This window comes from Chenopodium quinoa, unplaced genomic scaffold (assembly GCF_001683475.1).
Source record: "Chenopodium quinoa cultivar QQ74 unplaced genomic scaffold, ASM168347v1, whole genome shotgun sequence".
NCBI classification, from domain to species: domain Eukaryota; kingdom Viridiplantae; phylum Streptophyta; class Magnoliopsida; order Caryophyllales; family Amaranthaceae; genus Chenopodium; species Chenopodium quinoa.
The window spans coordinates 6,515,312-6,534,453 of record NW_018745454.1 but is presented as its reverse complement, the minus strand read 5'-3'; the positions used below and the strand labels follow the sequence as shown (position 1 = coordinate 6,534,453).

At 36.0% G+C, this 19,142-nt stretch overlaps 2 protein-coding genes across 3 annotated transcripts; one reads left to right on the top strand and one right to left on the bottom strand.

Annotated features, from left to right (window-relative positions):
- Positions 1-1,182: 1,182 nt before the first annotated feature.
- Positions 1,183-13,270, bottom strand: LOC110714096. 2 transcript variants are annotated; one of them, XM_021892570.1, is made up of 19 exons: positions 11,166-13,270; positions 9,232-9,317; positions 8,736-9,128; positions 8,556-8,639; positions 8,029-8,409; positions 6,724-6,778; positions 6,361-6,505; positions 6,097-6,197; positions 5,823-6,023; positions 5,394-5,641; positions 5,057-5,287; positions 4,704-4,922; positions 4,566-4,619; positions 4,348-4,413; positions 3,806-3,949; positions 3,662-3,715; positions 2,946-3,005; positions 2,159-2,554; positions 1,183-1,789 (listed from the first exon to the last, which is right to left on the bottom strand). In XM_021892570.1, exons 1-19 carry the CDS (start codon positions 12,526-12,528, stop codon positions 1,628-1,630), a joined length of 4,443 nt encoding a protein of 1,480 aa, XP_021748262.1. In that variant the 5' UTR covers positions 12,529-13,270; the 3' UTR covers positions 1,183-1,627. The 2 variants fall into 2 exon arrangements, with proteins under 2 accessions (XP_021748262.1, XP_021748261.1); XM_021892569.1 differs by having other exon boundaries at positions 5,814-6,023; positions 11,166-13,269.
- Positions 13,271-15,790: 2,520 nt separating this feature from the next.
- LOC110714127 (putative nuclease HARBI1) lies at positions 15,791-17,097 on the top strand. Its single transcript, XM_021892600.1, has one exon. The coding sequence runs from the start codon at positions 15,795-15,797 to the stop codon at positions 17,031-17,033; it is 1,239 nt and encodes a 412-aa protein (XP_021748292.1). The 5' UTR covers positions 15,791-15,794; the 3' UTR covers positions 17,034-17,097.
- The last annotated feature ends 2,045 nt before the right edge of the window (positions 17,098-19,142 follow it).

Sequence of the window (19,142 nt, the reverse complement as noted above, 5' to 3'; positions counted from 1 at the left end):
TACGTATTAACTTTACCTTCTTAATGTAAATATTGTATTACATAGGTACAACTTTTTAGAATAAAATAAATAAATAATATATCAAACCTTAATCATATTTTCCCATTCAAATCCAACTTTTAATACCTAATTATCTTGAAAAATAACGGCCCTAATTTGTTTTTGCATCCAAAAAGAAGTTTCTTAACAAGGTCATTACTCATTAGTATTTACATGTATTATTTTTCTAAAAAAAAGGAATTAACATGTCAGCATTATATGCAATAATTTGCCGGCCGAAATCCACCAGAAAAACATTATTCGAATAGAAATACAAGTATAAAAGCGCATACACCGTAATAGCTTCCTAAGTATCTTTTACTTCGTACTTCCATAGGATCTCTACCAACAATAACAGAAGGCCCTTTCATAGAATCTACAGCAATTTATATAAGTGATAACAGTAGCCGAAAATCACACAACCAAACGGACGCAACATTAAATAGGAATATGAGAGCACCCTGATCTTACAGAGTACTCCGTATTACTCAGAAAACCAAAGCAAAGCAATGCTCACACAAGTGAGCTCAGGATTAAGCAATGGGAGAATTTTAAAAGCGAAATCTTGAAATAGTCACCACTTAATCTCTTCCTGGTATTTCCTAGACAGCTAAACCAGAATCGTACCAATTTTCTACATAGAAAGATTCAAAGTTAAAACATCTCTTACCAGAAAGCTAATCCCAGCTACTCAGAGAACTCTAATGATCCGAGGAAACTGCTTCTAAGAAAACTGTAATGATCCGAGGAAACTACAGCAGTTTCTGTGCAAGTTCTTCAAACTGATAGTAACATATATCTCAAACAAAACCTTCAAAATCATAGCACCATGGGCACCACTCTTCCAAAAAAAATGAAAGGTAAAATACATGAAGCAACTGAGCATCTCCTTTTCCAAGTCTGCGCCATTCAACAGGGGCCTTCAGATCACAAGTAGAAGACAGCCAGTAAAGAATATTCACAAATTAGCTAGAATGCCAAGATTGAACTTACCTTGCTGATTTTATCAAGATTGAGGCTCCACAAAGATAAAACTGACAAATAGATCGATGGAAAGAGTGCATCCAAATTAACATATAAATAAACAAAAACCTATACAGGTGCAAAGAAAAACACAAATTGTACTCAGATCTCGATCAACAGTGGTCAGAAAAATAATTTAATTTTTGTATTGATCTGATGTCCGAGCGATTACTTCGGAACACTGTAAGGATATATACACTAACTTTACAAAACATTAACAGCAGGTGTATCCTTCTAGCTTGCTTACAGTTACAAAGGCAAAGCAAAAGAAGCATCTTGCTATCAGGAAATATAAAGGGAGGAAGCACTTGCGGCCCCATAGAACAAATCAAAGATCAAACCCTCACCCACTGTACAATTGCTCTGAGAACGAATATACAACAAATGATGCCAAAATTTCTCTAAACAATCGAGAACTTCATGTCATGAGATAAGCCCAAACCTTCATCCAGGCATCAATTTGAGGCTCATGCTAGGACAAATGCAATCACATGAGCATCAAGAACAGTGTAAACCATGATATTTCACCCAGAAGCACAAGCCATGGAGTAAAAACCTTGCCAATCTAATCATCTACTTCTTCTCTTTCAACAGAATTATGCCTGACTGGCTTCCCATTGGAGAGATAATCAATAGGAACATAGATATATCCCTTTGGTAACCGCCTATTTTTCAAAGATGCTTGGTCAGAAGTCATAACCAGCTCCTTCTCAAATGTTTCAAGGTGCTGCATACAGGCATCAAATAGATACATAAAACATTAAACATAACGGCAAATTCCTCGAAAAAAGTACCACCTAGGCTCCAAGTCTTCCAATAAAAAAATTAAAAATAAAATATTCAAGTCTAAAACAACATTAACTAGGCAAAAGAGATAGCTTTTGAGTTTTGAGGAGGATTACGATGCTAAAGATTATTATGCAGCTTTAACATAAAATAGGAGATTTCATAATTCAGAATATCCACAAATTAGATATTAAAAGCATTAACCATATTCTTATTAAAGTAGTTGTAAGCCAATTGACAGAACTCTCCTATAGTGAGAAAGAGCACTTGGTAGAAGGATAAACAATTTTTTAAAAAAAAAGTTACATACCTTTCTGGAATTTAATGAATTATCCATGCTTTGTGAGAAATCACGACTTGCCAAAGATGCTCTAACAGGAATTTGCTTCCCAGCAAATGAACCCCTGTCTGGCGGCTTTGGTACATGATGGCGTGATGTAGAACTAACTTCAGTTTTTTGATCATTATCTATAGACCGCGGAAGCCTGATACACCGCTTTGTTGATAATGCACTATCAACAGTGATGTCATCAGATCTTTGCATTGCATCGCTGCATGACCTAGAACCATCCACATGCCCCTTAAGGGATGTGGTAGCCGAGTCGGAACTTTCATGAGATGAAAAGGGACGTTGTACAAGCATGGAGAAAACCAAAGAATCTTGTTTCGAAGCAAAAACGTCATGGTTGCAAATAACCAATTCTCGCTGCAATCCATACAATTGGTCAGGAACTCAAAATAAAACAGTCCTGGGTTACCTCTTACAAAAAAAATCAAAAAATAATTGACTATCTCAAAGAGTTCAAACAAAATAAACATGATTCACATGCAAAACTAGTAACAGAGACAGCAAATGCCAATTACTTGCATGAAATGGCTGATATTAAACCAGTAACACCCCACTATCCAATGATAATTCACTTAGTTTTAAAAACTGGACCTACGATCACAATTCATTTAAAAACCATACAACTACTATCCAAGTTACTAAAATAATCTCAGGCAAAAACAACAAAAAATAAATAAAAAATCAAAAAAACAAAGCAACATAAAGGCCCAGCATACTAAACAAAAAGAAAGGTGCATTCCTCAATTACCTTCAGCTTTTCCCGTTTGACAATCCTCTCACAAAGGAGACGTAACTTTTCCAGCTCAACCTGACCAAAACAAACATAATAGTTTCGTTTAGAATTTTACTTTGATTATAAAATAAAATGATCTAGTTCACATGCATTGAGGCAACATTTTTCAATCGAGATAAGAACAAAACACAAATGTGCATGAAAAAATCAGCAGTCATTGTTCCATGCCCACAACGAGAAAATAAAGGAACCAACTACCAAAAATTCTACCAGATGTTCTAACAGAGAAAATAACACACATCAAAAGTTTATGTTATCACGTGCACATATTTACAATCACAATACCATATATTAAGTGTTCCAAGATTGTGAAAGGAGTGCCGCATTGTATAAAATTGAATCTGCAAGGTTCTTTACAGACACAATTGTCAAATAATTCTAAACTGTTGAGACTAAATCATTGACCTTTGACAATGACATCATACGATAATTGCAAGGAAAGATCTAAGAGCTAAGTGAGCAAAAGACAAGGCCCATCCACACAAGAGAGAGAAACTGCAATCTGGTAAATCTAACAGGTTCAACAGATGGTGTATAAGAGCAAGAAACAAGGGGAAAAAAACTACTAAAATTGCAAAATCTCCAGGAACCAATCAGTTGAGAATAGACAATATCATAACAAGCAACAAGAGCTTATGCGATAAACAATGCAAAAAACTTCCCCCACTCACCCGATGTTGCTTAACAATTTTTAGGTCTTCAGCACCATGCTTCTGCGTTTCAGCCTGATTACCAAATCATGAGGAACTAGTCACGACAACAATAAAGAGCAAAACAAGTATGGAAAAGATTGAGAAATAAAAGATAGACTTTACTTTTGTTCTTTGCTCCAAACTATGCTTACTGCAATAAGCTTTATGCTGCATCTTGCCTCCACCAATGTATTTGGTATACATATAGTAGTCAGCAGACCTGGCACATGATGGGTGGAATGTAGACTGACAATTGCCATAATTGCACTACACAGCAAGTGTGAAAGGAAAGTCAGCTTAACAGCCTCCGCAAAGGTCAAAGCAAATTTTTCTACTTAGAGCATGTTTTGATTGAAAATAATGTATCAAGGGGATAATGAAAGACAGACATAAAGAAAGGGGTGGAAGAAGATGCTTCTAGAAGGAATGAGGTCGTAATTTTATAAGGGAGGTATGAGGGAATTATTTCTCTAATTTTAGGGTCAATAGTTACCTACGATCACACTAGGGTAACATATCACCCCTAAAATGGAGGTAGTAGACCTAGTAGTTCTCCCTCCCTCATCAATTATTACCACATATCATCATTCTCAATATCGTCTTCATTACCCATTTCATATATTACTCGCAATCCTAGCATGCCATAAAAACTCGTAGACATTCACCTTTATGCAGACACCAAATTTCTTATGACAGACACAGCACATGTCATTCCCCTTCGGCACTGTTTCCTGGCATCAAAAGAGTTGCAAATTTAACAAGTGCTAAAAGACAACAAATACAAGGAATAACCTTTTATATAAAACTACAACATTGGAAACCCATTAGAAAACATAGACCTGGAAGATGTCAGTAGAGCTGAATTCAAATAGTGGAGACATACCATTCCTATAACAGGAGACACCTGACCTCTTTTGAAGGTTGAATCAAACACCCACTACACAGATAAATAGCAAGCAGAAATCCATTAGAGCCTTGTAAGAGAAACAAGCAGATGACAGCAAAAAATTTCATATTTTACCTCAGCACAGTATGCATGGACCCATTGACCATTGCTTGATTTTCTAAACGCACCATTTGAAGCCCCACATAATCCACATTCTTCGATAGGATTTGAATTCTCCCAAGAATTAACGGTAGCTCTAGAAACCTTGGACGAAGATGATTCATCACATAATTCACAATACCAGGGACCGGTAGATTCCTTGACACTGCGGTAGCAATTTAAATGAACTGCAACCTGATAAACCCACCCCCCCAAAAAAAAAAAAAAAAAAAAAAAAACACAAAAAAAAAAAGAAAAGGAAAGGTGTCACATCAATTAAATTAACAGAATCAAGTCAACAGGTAAAATATGATTTAAATTAGGCATACCTTACAACTAGAACACACTAATATAGGATTCAGTAAACTCTCAGAGCGTCTGCATATGTCACATGATTTTGGATGTTCTTTTGGTGTCCCAGAAGCAAACGGAAACACATCAGAGTATCCGTCTGATTTTGCCTTGGGAGCATCCAAGGTAGGGTTGGACACCTTCGTGCATGGAACTGACAGTGATGATAGGCTTCCACGAACCATGCCACTTTCCACCTTCAATAGATTCTGAAAGGGAAAATGATAAGACATCAATAATTACACGAGTGAAGGGAATACTGCAAAACGGCTACTACATGACAACCAACAAATAGAATGGCTTGTAATTTAAAACCTCTTGCTGTGAAGATTCATCAACCATGTCTTTCCTCAAAGACGAAACTCTAGACGAAGCAGCAGCAGCAGCAGTGGCAGCAGCCAGTACAGCTTGGGCTTCCTTGTGCCTTCTCTCCTTTCTACCCTGCTTCCTTGCTTCTTTAAGCTCATATATGTACTGGTTAACATGAACAGAATCCCATCTACGCTTCCTTACTGAATCCATTTCATTTGGCAAACTATTGACAATCTTGCAAACTAGCTGATCTGCACAAAATGATGACCAAATTAAATGACCCAGCAACTAACAAAATGAATACAAACACTGGGAAGCAGAATCAAAAAAGGACTCGGAAGACAATGTTAATGATGAACCAATAAATCAGACATCAAATCACCCTCAAAACTAGAAGGAATACTACTGGAACAAGTAACTGACCACTCTTACACTTCAGAGCAACAGTATTGCATAACAATTGCTGTTGAAAAAAGATTATTTCTCCTTCCAATTCATTTTCAGGGGAAAGGTCAGAAACACCCATCTCATCAGCCTTCACTTCTCTTTCCTCACCCTCGCCATTACATACTGAAAATTTCTTTTCAGCATTTACAGTCTGCTCCATAGCCCAAGACTCCAGTTCTATACAACCTACAAATACAAGTAAAGTTTACATTCATCCTACTTTCAGAAATTGAGCACAGACAGAAAAATGAAACCCAACCATTAATATCAGGAGTTCTTCGACTAAGCCAACTTTGCACTTCATCTAATTTCTTCTGGATGTAAGGGTGCACAGAAGAATTGATTCCAGGTTCACTATTTCTGCGTTGTAAAATGAGATTTGCTAAACAATTCACCCCAAATGAAGAGAAAAACAAATTCTAAGCCTATAACAAGCACAAATATTCTAGTAAGATGAACTCAAAGAGATACGAGAACATATATGTGAAAAACTGAAAACTAATAATTTGACAAGAAGGCTTACCCATCACAATAGCCAACTGTATAAACAGAAGAGCAGGAAGGAGTATCATGGTCCAAATCCAACAATGAACTCTTTCCAGAAGAAGTACCCTCTTCTGCTCCATTATAATCAATATCAAAATGGCTGTTTGGTTTCAATATAGTACCTGAACAATATATGTGAGCCATTAAGCTAGCCGGCAATCCATACAGCACAAACAATTTTATAAATTACTTAAATTTTTTTGAAAAGATTAATGCAACCAAAGTTTGAGCAGCAAGATAGAGGCAAAGCAATTATTTATACCTAGTGGTCTTATTCAATAATTTTGACTTAAATACTAGAGTATATAATTAACAATTACATTTAAAAGAAACAACGTACTATCAGATGTAGGCGAAGCATCTACTGTTGGACGTTCAACACCAACAACCATAATCTGCAAAAAGATAACATAGCCAATTTCAACAACGATACACTCATTGAATCTTATAATCATAAAGGTTACCACAAATTTTGAACATGAAAAAGTGATACTCAAAGTGCTGAACAAATTCAAAGTTTCATCAAAATTATAGATCAATAATGACTACCACCAAATCTAAAAGATAAACAGAAAAGAAACAAGTGTCTCTTCACGTTCCCTTTAACTTACAAGTTGAGATCATGAAACATTTGGACAGGAAGCACATGGGAAACCAATTTTAACTGATGGCAACTATGACGACAACTTTACTTTAATGCCTATAAAAAACGTCCTTCACAGTAAAGAACCAAACTTTCAAAAAGTGTTGACCGATTCTTTTGCGTAGTATAGTCCTCTCAGGCACTCTCTCTTCATTTGACCCTCATATTGTTTGTCATATTCCCAATTACATTACCAACTTCTGACTAAAGAACTCCTATTTCAAGAAAAGGACTAGCTCCAATCACATTTTCATTTCTCTCTTCACAATATACACTTACCAACTCTCTTTAATTACATGAAGTCAAATCTACTTTCTCTCTCAATATACAATTAATCACTCTCTTAAATCACAGGAATTTACATCTACTTCTCTCTCAATAGAAATTACCTACAATCCAATTTTCTCTCAATCCAAAACTGTCTCAAGAGCCAAGCTAAACTTGTAAGCAATCAACTGTTATGGGCTTATCTAATTAATAGAAAAGTAAATGTGATAGGAGAGTGGGAAAAAGAAATAGTTAAATAAGAGAAGAGGTATAGCCCTAACTTTCGGTGGTGAAAAGAGAGAATCAATATGGGAGTAAATATTAGTGTGACGATGCCATAAATTGAAGGGTGACATTTAAATTGGGACAAAAGGGGGTATAAATTGTATCACCCACATCTACTTTTAAGCTCGGATATCAAAACATAGACCCACCAAATGCTTACTAAAACACTTAAACATTCTGAATGTATAAACTAATTTGCACTTTGCAGAGATGACATCAAATAGCAACTTCATCACAGATCACAACCCTAATGTCTTCATCAATAAGACTATATAAAGTAAAATGCAGGCCTATCATAGGATCTTGATACAAGAAATAAAAGTATTAATGTTACAGAAAAAAGAAGCTAACTCAATCGACCCATAATATAATAAATCAATAGCCAACCAAAACCAGAACATAATACACTTGACACAAAGAAATTGACAGCAAAATGATACAAGATGTCACCTCTTCAATGCTATTTGAAATTGAATCTTTACTCTGTTTTTCATGATCATTCATATCTTCATGTTCTGTTGCCTCCTTAGTTAATGCACCATTCCCTAGTCTTTTATCATTGCACAAGGATACATCTTTGTCCTCATTCAGAATTCTGATGTTTCCAACTGTCCTCCTCCTAGGAGGAACTGACTTGACAGGAACATCATCTGAAATATCAAAGTGTCTCAAAGTAACAGCATCAGTCCTGTCATCCGTATTTAACTCAGCTTCTGATGGCATCAAGCAGCGAAGTTTCTCTCTCCAGTCCTTTGCTGCAGTATCCAGGTAAGAACGACCTTTAAGCCACCTTAATAGCTTGAAGTACAATTCAGGGCTTAACTGATTGTCCTGCAATAACAATTTGATTGTCACACACAATGAGCATTTGATTACAAGTGTAACTTTATAGCAATGAAGATATACAAATGTATGTTAAGCTAAATTCATATTCTATCTGATCCATAAATTGTCATATAAAAAGAACTAGAAATTACAGTGAGCCTTGCTGCCAAAGAATCCTCTGAGATGCCAATTTGAGAAGCAATGTGTTCCATACTAATTTTTCTACGATCTATTAGCTGAAAAGGGAGGGAAAAACATGTTACAATAAATCTACGGAATACACAAACAGAACCCCAACTAAGTGCTAATAAAGTGAAACTAATAGCACGCACCTTCTTAAGAACCAAGCCAAGATCAAGAAGACGAGATGTCTTGACATCCTCACATGCGCCTCCTAAGCCCATATCACTTAACTTCTCCCCATCACCTGATCCTAATTCAAGATTTGTATTGGAGTTTGCATCTTGTCCCTGGTCCTGCCACTCTCTTTCTCCCAAATTATTAGAATCAGCATCTGCTACTCCGATTTGTAAAGTAACTTTATCTCCATTTTTACAGCCTATTTTGAGTTTCTTTATTTTATTCTCCGGCAATGAAGCTGATTCAATTGAGGAACCAAGTAAATCACTGCCAACAGCATGATTCTGTTCATGACTCTCTAAGGCAACACTGTCATCAGGATTAAAATTCCCAGAGTGTTTAGAACAAAAAGCCCGTAGTTCAATCTGTCAAGAACACAAAATAAAGCAGTTTCAGCCATCATCAAATAGGCCGATACTTGTAGTTAATCAGCAACAAAATACAATTCCAGATTCAAATGTAACTTACATCATCGCAACCAAACCTTCCCCAGACCTCAAGTTTATGTTTTGCCTCCCTAGCACAAAGAGGATGGAATGCAGTTCTGCATGATCCTGCACAATAAATTGCCCCTTCAAAATGTAAAACGGGAATACAACAGACAACATTATGACAGGAAATGTCTATGATGGTAAGACTGCAGATTAGATTACCAATCAATAGAAGTGCATGCACACTATAGAAAGCAACTATTATGCTTGGGAAAATTCAAACCAGCACAATCTAAACAATAGATAACCCAACCTACAACAGTTTATGCAGCTTAGGCATACCTCCCTAGGAGACATTTTATAGTATCACAGCATGAAGACTTTGGTACAGAAATAATAGCATTCATTCATTCATCCATCCCCTAAAATTGGGTTAGATATAATAAATAAATAAAAAAAATATAAATAAATAAAAAAATATATAATTTAAAAAATTAAGCACATTCCAGCCCTAAAAAAGACTCAAGGGAAAAAAAAAAAAAAAAAAAAAAAAAAAGATCTTAGTGGAGAAAAAAATTGCATTAATATTAAAGACAGAAGCATCCAAGAATATAGAACAAGCCTTGCTCTCTACTACCTCTCCTAGCTCACCACGTCACCAGCATGTATTTTCAGTATGAAAAAGCAAAGATAACCTCCCCTCTAAACAGAGCAAAGTACATCCAAAGAACTCACTTGTGCTTTTAGTATCCAATTCTCAATTCAACTGTTGAAAGGCTTTCATTTTTGGTAATAAGGCGTTTGATCAGAAACAAGAACAAATTAAGTAAGCAAGCTCAAACAAACTAAAGATTGGTAAACAAACAGAAAACAGAATCCAAAGAATGACAAGGGCACAATAAATGCCAACCCACCAAACAGGAAAAATTAAACAAAATCTCCAGATACTAGGTTTCCATAAACATTAAATATCATCAAAAGGCTCGCCAAACTATTACATTTAATGGTATAATTGAGGAATTGAAAGGAAATTATAATAAATTAATCCAACAACCAAGCCTTTTACATGAAGCCAAAAGTATAAGCGCCAAAAACCTAAATTCTGAGTAAAGGCCTGTCATACAAGTAGAGATAAATCTTCACTATATGAAGAGTTTTGAGAAGCACACCAACAAAGACGAGAACCATTAACATTTATATCACCACTCTTTTCATTCCAAGTCTCCAAGCCCGTAAAACTCATTCAGACACAAAATTGAAATGTTGCCCACTTGATATAAAGATTTATTAATGCTGATGCGCATAATCAAATAAGCATGACAATTGTTTAAAGATTAGTTTGATTTAGCGCGTCAAACATAGAAGATTGCTAGCATGACATTCTCTCTCTCAAAGTGTAGATTTAATTTGCAGCATTACAAAGATTCACCTGTAATTTAATTTTTAATCCATATTATCAAATGAAACAATGCTCAAAATCTAATCACCTAGGCAAGCCTTTACTTATACTACAAGTTGCCGTAAACCAGTGCTGGAAATAAATGCACAGCACCAGCAATGAGTACACATTGTACAGTTCATTAAACATAATAACTCTAGAAATTCAGCACACGAAAACAGAGTGAATGAGGTAAGCTATTAGGAGCATAGCTGAACTAGGTGCTTGATGAAAATATAAATACAACTTTCTTTGTCTTTTTGAGGCTTGGCGGGGTGAATATACAAGCTATCTACATCAAAGTCTCAATTTGGTCCACATTTACTTGGAAAGGTAGTTAGGCTTGAAACTATATAATATGGCACCAATTCAAGTAGATATATATTGAAAGAGATAAATTTTGCATCAATATGGTTTACCAAATCACTGATAACAAATCTGCATTGAAAATGATTCCATACACCATTCTATAAAAGCTTCATTATAGTGAAACAGTAACAGAACAACATAACTAAGCAAGCTACTAAACATACCATCACTGCATCGGACACATGAACCGAGCTTCAATTTGCATAAATTACACACTAACTTCCCCCGAACATCCTTCATCCCCTGACATAAAACTGGCTCCATTAGCCTGGTGTCATCTATGTAAACCTCTGGCATCCACATACTGCAAAACAGGTGAGTAAACTCAGCAGAGCCATCATTTCCCCTCCCTACATTCTGAAAAGGTTTCAAAGCCCCTCCAGTCTTTGGACAAAAAACACATGGTCTATCACTTCCTGGGGCAGGTCCAGCTTGAGCATCAACAATGTTTTTACACCAGGAACACAGCCAAGAACCATCAATCTCTCCTTGCACCCCATAACACTTCTGGTGGACAACAACTTTACATGATTTGCAAGCAGCCAACTGGTTCAATTGGTCCCCTGAGTCTCCCATACTACAAACATGGCATAAACTGGAGCTTCCTTGACAAGGTTGAGCAACTATAAGTCTTTCCAACCCTGCATTCGAACCCAAAAGCTTTCTTTTCTTTGTAGGACGTGTTGTTGTCAACAATACCCTGTTCCTAGAACCTAAAACCCATTCTATGCTGCTACAAGTCGGCAAAGTATACACCGGCGATGGACCTTTCTCAACTACATTCAAACTATCACTACTTCCATCTTCGATTTTAACATCCGGCAGCTTATCAATATCTTTGTCATCCTCCTCCTTACCTTGCAAACCTCCAGCATCTGGCATTGGAACATTATCATCCAAAACCACCTCCTCTTCCTCCTTAATCGTAGCAGCAGCAGGAATATCAACATGCCCATTTTCTACCTTTTTGATATCATCATTATTATTACTACTACTCCTAAAACCTTTTCCTAAAGCTGGAATTTTTAAGAGTGAATTACTACTATCTAATAATGAATCAAATGAAGTAGAGAATCGATGCAACCTCTCAATATCTTGCAATGTCAGCTCCCTAAAGTAATCCTCCAGCTCAGTCCACAACGCAGAGTTCTTAGACTTCTCAGTAGACCATTTTCGAGACGACGACTTGGTTTCCGAATGTGGCCGCTTATGCTTTTTCTTACTATCAGACTGTTTCGACAACAACCCTGCCAGCCCACTAGGGAGTGTGGCAACAGTTTTAGCCAAAACCTCATCAGAATCAAACGGTGACCGCTCCGACAATGCTTTCAAAGCTTGCGAATAAAAGTCTACACCTAAAATAACAGCTTCAAACTTTTCCGGCGAAGTCATCGACGCCGGCACCGGAGAACTTGCCGGCGGCGAACTCCGACTGACCGGGCACGGCTTCTCCTCCGTTCCACAGCCTCCTTCGGCTCCCCTACACATCATCCTCCCGCGTCCCTGACATCGGCTATTATCGGTCATCAAATTCCACCACCACTCGGAAATTCCATCTACAAACCCTAACCCTAATTTTTCGCCACCTTCACAATAACAATACAAAAAAAAATCGAGATTCCTTCCACAAAAATTGAAGAGAGAGAAAGATAAAAAATGAAATCAAAGGAAGAGATTTAACGCGAAGATGAAGACGAAGTAGAGGATAAGTTTTGCGATTTAGGGTTAGGGTTTCGATTCGATTTGATTTTTATTTTTATTTTTTGGGCGGAATATTTTGTTTTTTCTTCAGAGTTCGATTTCGCTGTCGAAAGGAAGGGCGGAGAAAATAGAGAGAGAAAGTGAGTAATTTTAGAGAGAGAAAGTAAAAGCGGGATTGAGGAGAGAGAAAGAACGGTTCGTGTTTTTTTGCGGAGGGCGGGTAGTTTCTCTCAGAGACGTTTTCTTTCAATTTTTTTATTTTTATTTATTTATTTAATTTGGGTGTGATATGATACGATGTGTTTCATGGTAAGATACGGTGTACTTTTTCGTGGGAGAAATAAATTGGAGATGCTAAATTAGTAAACGTGTCGTCTTTATATTGGATTAGAGGTCGTCATCTTGTAAGAGCATCTAAGAGCAGCGTTAATGGTGAACATTTTAATAGTTCACAATGAGTGAACAAATAAGGTGGTGGCTTAATGGCAAACTCTATAATTGTTCATGATGAGTGGTCATGCGTTCGATTGCAGGAGCGAGCAGCTGGACGAAATAATTCGCTGTGGGCCCCACCAAAATTTTCCACTGATATTCATACAAAACGACGTCGTTTTGTTGTTTCGTGTTGCAAAACGACGTCGTTTTGCTTATTAACGGGCAGAAAAAAAAATAGAAAGTAGCGGCTGGGAGCGCACCACTTGGCCCAGCCGCTGCTTGACACGTGTTCATTGTTTTAAATAAATCCGTTGTAATAATACAACGGATATATTTTATAAAATACAAATCAAAAAAAAAAAAATTACCAACGGCTCTATTTTTTCCCCTCTATAAATAGACACCCATATTGATATACTTTCTTCAGCTTTGAAAATTCATTTTTTTCTACTATTGTTTTCTCTTCAAAAATCCCCTCTATAAAATTACCAATATTATTATTATTTATACCAATATTAATATTATTATTGTTATTATTATTTTTAATTATTATCATTAATATTATTATTATTGTTACTATTATTTTTATTATTATCGTTATTATTATTATTATTTTTATTATTATCGTTATTATTACTATTATTATCGTTATTATTATTATTATTATTATTATTATTATCGTTATTATTATTATTATTATTATTATTATCGTTATTATTATTTTTATTATTATTGTTATTATTATTATTATTATTATTAAATTTTTATTTTTTCCAAATATAAATTATAATTATGGATGCTAATACCAACCCCAAAACAAATAGAACGAAGAAAAAAAAATTGGGTCAAAATATGATCCCGAATCAAGCCAATTTTCCTCCAATTCACCCAAATTTTTCACAAACACCCACAAATATTCCCCATAATTTTTGTGGAGTTTATCCTCAAATACCCCAGTCAAGTTTCCCAAATAATCCACCAAATTTCCCTCAAAATTTTAATTTTTCTCAAAGCAGTTCAAATTTCCACATCCATCCATGATACCAATGGGTTACGGTGAATATGGTGTTGCATCTGGTTATTTTCCGTCACAACAACCGAATCCCAATATTTGGGAATCGAGCAATGTCTTATCTGAAGAAGATGAGGCAAATGAAGAATGCGAGGATGATGGTGAGGGAAATGAAACTCCTTCTCCCCATCAAAACTTCACTCAAATGTTACAGCAACCACTCCAATCAACTCCGGAATCGAATGCAGATGAAATATCCCTACGAACTATTAGTAGTTTGAAGGGAAGGTGGATGCGAATCTCTGAAGCCGTGTTAAAGTGGTGCGGAAGCTATGATAAGGCCCGGAAGCGAAAGGGAAGTGGCTATAACGAAGATGATGTTATCCAAGAGGCCCACAAAATCCATGAGAACTCATTCGGACGATTCACCTTCCACGAGGAATGGATCCAATTAAGGAAGTGGGACAAATTCCGGTCTTTCTTGGACCAACAAACATTCAAGCCTTCGGTGGGACGTCCACATTCAACTCCACTGACGGATGAGTCTGTAGGGAGCGGAAGTAGTGGGAAGAGGACACGGGATGAGGGTGACAATTCCTCACCTACCACACCAACCAGCGTGGGTGTCGGTGATGAGAGAGTAGCTCGTGCTGAAGGTATTAAAAAGGCTAAGTCGAGATTGAAGGGTAAAGCTCCATCAAGTCAAGCATTTAAGGAATTAGAAACATTCAACAGCCGATTGCAGCTACTTGGGGATTCGATGAATGTGTCAAACGAAGCAGAAATGAAGAGACTTGAAATACAGGAGCGCAATGAGGCAAGGAAACAACGGAAAATTGAGCTAGAGCAATATAGGATCAACTGGGAGCAACTATCTCGTCTAAAACAGAAAGTAAACCGAGAACAGTGGGAAGACGAAATGATAGTAATACTTCGGAACAATATTCAACGTTTCAATAATGATGCTTAGTGTCCTTTATTTTTATTGTAGTTAAGTGTGTTCAATTCCTTTGTTGTTCTTCATTTTCAGTAGTGATAAGTTTTCAATTCCAGTTCAACCTCTTGTACTCATTTCCTTATGTTTGTACTTTATCAATTAATCAGTAAAATGGATCTTTTCCACTTTCCCATTTTCATAGCCCATGTGATCTTATTCTGTTTATTCAATTATATCAATTTGTCTCTTTATATATAATTGTGTCAGTATCTTAATTTCCCCTTTGTTAGCCCATGTGAAACCCTTCTTCTCCATTCAATTTCTGTGTGGTTCTAATCCAGTGTTGGTCATAGCCCATGTGAAACCCTTCTTCTCCATTCAATTTCTGTGTGGTTGTAATTCATTGTTTGTCATAGCCCATGTGATCTTTGTCTCTTTATATTCAGTTATTTATGAAGAATAATTACAAATTAGTTCACTATAAATAAACACCATTCTTTCATTTTTTTACACACAAACACATAAATCGTTTGCAGTTACTATTAGCGAACCTCACTCTATCTTACATTTCTTACGTACAAAATGAATTCAAACAGTTTAAACGAAAGCTCAACCGATTCCTCTTCATCTTCATCTAACTCGGATGATGAGGGAAGGGAGCTTAGAGTTCAACAACGTAATGAAGTGTGTCTTATGATACAACACGTAATGCATGAGTACATTCCACCAATTATTCAAGCTGCCACTCAGCAACGCCGACGCAAATCTACTGAGCCCCGAAAGGATAGGGGACGCGAAGAAGGTCATGCACGGTTATACAATGACTATTTCGCGGAAGTCCCAGTTTATCCAAGTTCCTTGTTCCGGCGCCGGTTTCGAATGCGTAAACATGTGTTTGAGCGCCTTCTCAACGCAGTGACCCAACATGACCCCTGGTTTCAACAAAGGCGAGATGCGGCAGGTCGTCTTGGTTTGTCTCCACTTCAAAAGTGCACTGCGGCCGTTAGAAAACTAGCTTACGGGTGTGCTTCAGACGCTTGTGATGAGTATGTCCGTATAAGTGAGGCAACTTCACGATTGGCACTCCAAAAGTTTACAGAAGGTGTCATCAACCTGTTCGGTGATCAGTACCTACGCCGTCCAAACATCGCAGATATGGAAAGATTGCTACGTATTGGGGAAGAACGTGGATTTCCTGGCATGATAGGCAGCATTGATTGTATGCACTGGGAGTGGAAGAACTGTCCACACGCATGGAAGGGGCAGTATCAAGGAAGAGAAGGAGTTGCAACTCTCGTACTGGAGGCAGTTGCGGACAGAGATCTATGGATATGGCATTCGTTCTTTGGGATGCCAGGTAGCTGCAACGATATTAATGTGCTTCATCGATCCCCTGTGTTCGAAGACGTCTTAGAGGGTCGAACACCTCCTGTGAACTCCGTAGTCAATGGTCATCATTATACGAATGGGTATTATCTTACTGATGGAATCTACCCTAGATGGGCTTCTTTTGTGAAATCCATTACGAGTCCACAAACTCGTCAGGATCGTTTATTCGCAAAACACCAGGAAGCTGCAAGGAAAGACGTTGAACGCGCATTTGGAGTCCTTCAAGCTCGTTTTGCCATTATTAAAAAGCCGTCTTTGGCGTGGGATACCGACATACTCCACAATATCATGCTCTCCTGCATCATAATACATAATATGATCGTTGAAGATGAACGAGAGACGTATCAAAATAACGTTAATACCAATGAGTTTATGAATGCTGGAGGCAACTCTAATGAGGACACTACCGAGTACCGTACTGATCGTATTGTGGATATCGGCTTATACTTGTCTCGTAGAACAGAGATTGAGGATCAACAGACTCATTTGCAGCTAAAAAACGACTTGGTCGAACATATATGGAATAAATTTGGTAACAACGAAAACTTAGGCAACTAGGTTTACAACAAATGGTTATCCCTAAGGACATCTTACAAAACGATGTGTAGTTGTTTTTTTTTTTTTTAAATAAAATGTACTAGATTATAGTTGTAGAACTGTAATCACGATTTGTACCTTTTTTTTTTTTTGTTAATTAAAATTAGCTGCGTTGTTGTTTAAAAAATATTAATCACAAGAATTAGTTTTTTAAAAAGCTGATAAAAAAACGCGATAATTTCTTAATTAGTAATCACGATTAAAAAATTAAATACGTCAATTAATTACATTGACATCGAGTTAATAAATTATAATTATGAATTAAATAGATTATATTTACAAAAATAAAATAAGGTGGGGTAGGGTGTATTGATGATGAACCATTGTTTAGTGTTCATTGTTAAGAGTGAATATTGTAAATGGTTTGTTGGGTTGATGTGGATGAGAGAGAAATGGTGATAGTGACCCATGAACCATTTTTTTGTGTTCACCAATAATGATGCTCTAACAGCTGGCTCTTTTTCTTTTTACAGTCGGTTTTTTTTTAGTAACTAACTCACCAAGTGACTATTCCAATTGCGCTATAATAAGCAATTAATTAAGTTCATGGTCCACTAATAAAATATTAAGGTGATGTCTTGTCCGCCTTATTTTTTTACTTGTTTCAGATTAGATTTGAAAAATAAGTTCTAATTTACTTTATTATTATATTAGGTTTTTATTGTTAAATACCTTTAATTTGTAAATTATGAAACTTACTAATAAAATACAGATCATCCCGTGTGTGTAATGGACTAAACATTGTACCTTTTTTCTCTTTTTAGATTTAGATTACACCGTAAAAAAATATTTTGATTACATAGTACATATATATAGTAAAGAAGTACATGCCACCGTGATATTACCATGCACTACATAGAGATAAATGTAATTTATACGAAGTATATATTTGCAAATTTATTTGTTAACCATATATTGAAATTAGATATGATTTTTTTGAAAATATGTATATTTAAAGATTATATTGCATTTTTTTATCTAGTTCCCAAGTATGTTAAATAAATCAATTGCCTCATTTTTTTTTTATCTTTCGTAATAACCTCACCAGCTGGCCAATCTTTACTTCTATAATTATTTTTATATCTGTTATTACTCAATTCATCACCCTCACGTTCAAGTCAGTGCCTATGGATAACACTAGAAGTTTAGCACTATTTAATTATTTATTATGTTGAGTAACACTACCGATATAATCAATCCTTCAATCAAATTTCTCTGCCACTCCTTTTTAAACAAAATCACATATCGAGTGTCTAAAACTTGAGGGTTGGACAAAAACTACTTTCACGTAGCCCATGGACCATACATGTGTTCCCATTGTGTCGAAAGCACCAAAAGTCGAGTCGCACGCCTTAACCCATAGCGCCTAAAGTGCCAACATAAGAGGTACCAAAGATACACGAAGTACCAAATCCCACGATATTAAAGCCTCCCAAACTTGCAATACCATAATTACCTAAGCCAAATACCCAAAGAAGCAAGAGAAGCCCACAAATGCCTTAATTAACTGCGTAGACAAAATCTTTGCTTATAGGAGTGCATCTTGGCGCATAACTCTTATGTGTTATAGAGACAATTAGTAGAGGTAAAATAGTCATTTGACATTTAAAAAGATTTTTTTTTTTTTTTTTTTTTTTTTTTTTTTTTTTTTTTTTTATGGTTTAGTGGGTTTTTTGTGTACTATTATGCTTGTATATTATACCATTACATTATAGGTTGTATTAATAGCGATGTTATATCTCATAGTGGTATAATATTTGATGTATGACTTACATATACTTATTTGTACAATTAGAAAATATTTATATCACTACAACATTTAATGGTATTTATTAACCTATATATATGATGGTACTTTATGCGTTATTTACAACTTAGCAATCCTATTTGTTTTAGGTGTTATGCGCCAATGTTTCTCCCATAGTTAGCATTCAATGAACCTTTTTATACTTTATTATTGTTTCTTCGGTCACTAAAATGGTCCTACCTATTTTACCCGAGGGTAATCTTACCTTTACAAGTCTATTACCGAGTAACATCAAAGGTCTCAAAAGGCCCAAATATGCTATA

Excerpts from the sequence above, each read along its gene's own strand:
- LOC110714096 (XM_021892569.1), bottom strand. The coding sequence starts at position 12,528 with ATGACCGATAATAGCCGATGTCAGGGACGCGGGAGGATGATGTGTAGG. Across the intron at positions 5,642-5,813 it reads TGCTCTGAAGTGTAAGAGTG|ATCAGCTAGTTTGCAAGATT; the intron begins GTCAGTTACTTG and ends CATTTTGTGCAG. Across the intron at positions 3,006-3,661 it reads AAATTGTTAAGCAACATCGG|GTTGAGCTGGAAAAGTTACG; the intron begins GTGAGTGGGGGA and ends TGTTTTGGTCAG.
- LOC110714127 (XM_021892600.1), top strand. The coding sequence starts at position 15,795 with ATGCATGAGTACATTCCACCAATTATTCAAGCTGCCACTCAGCAACGC.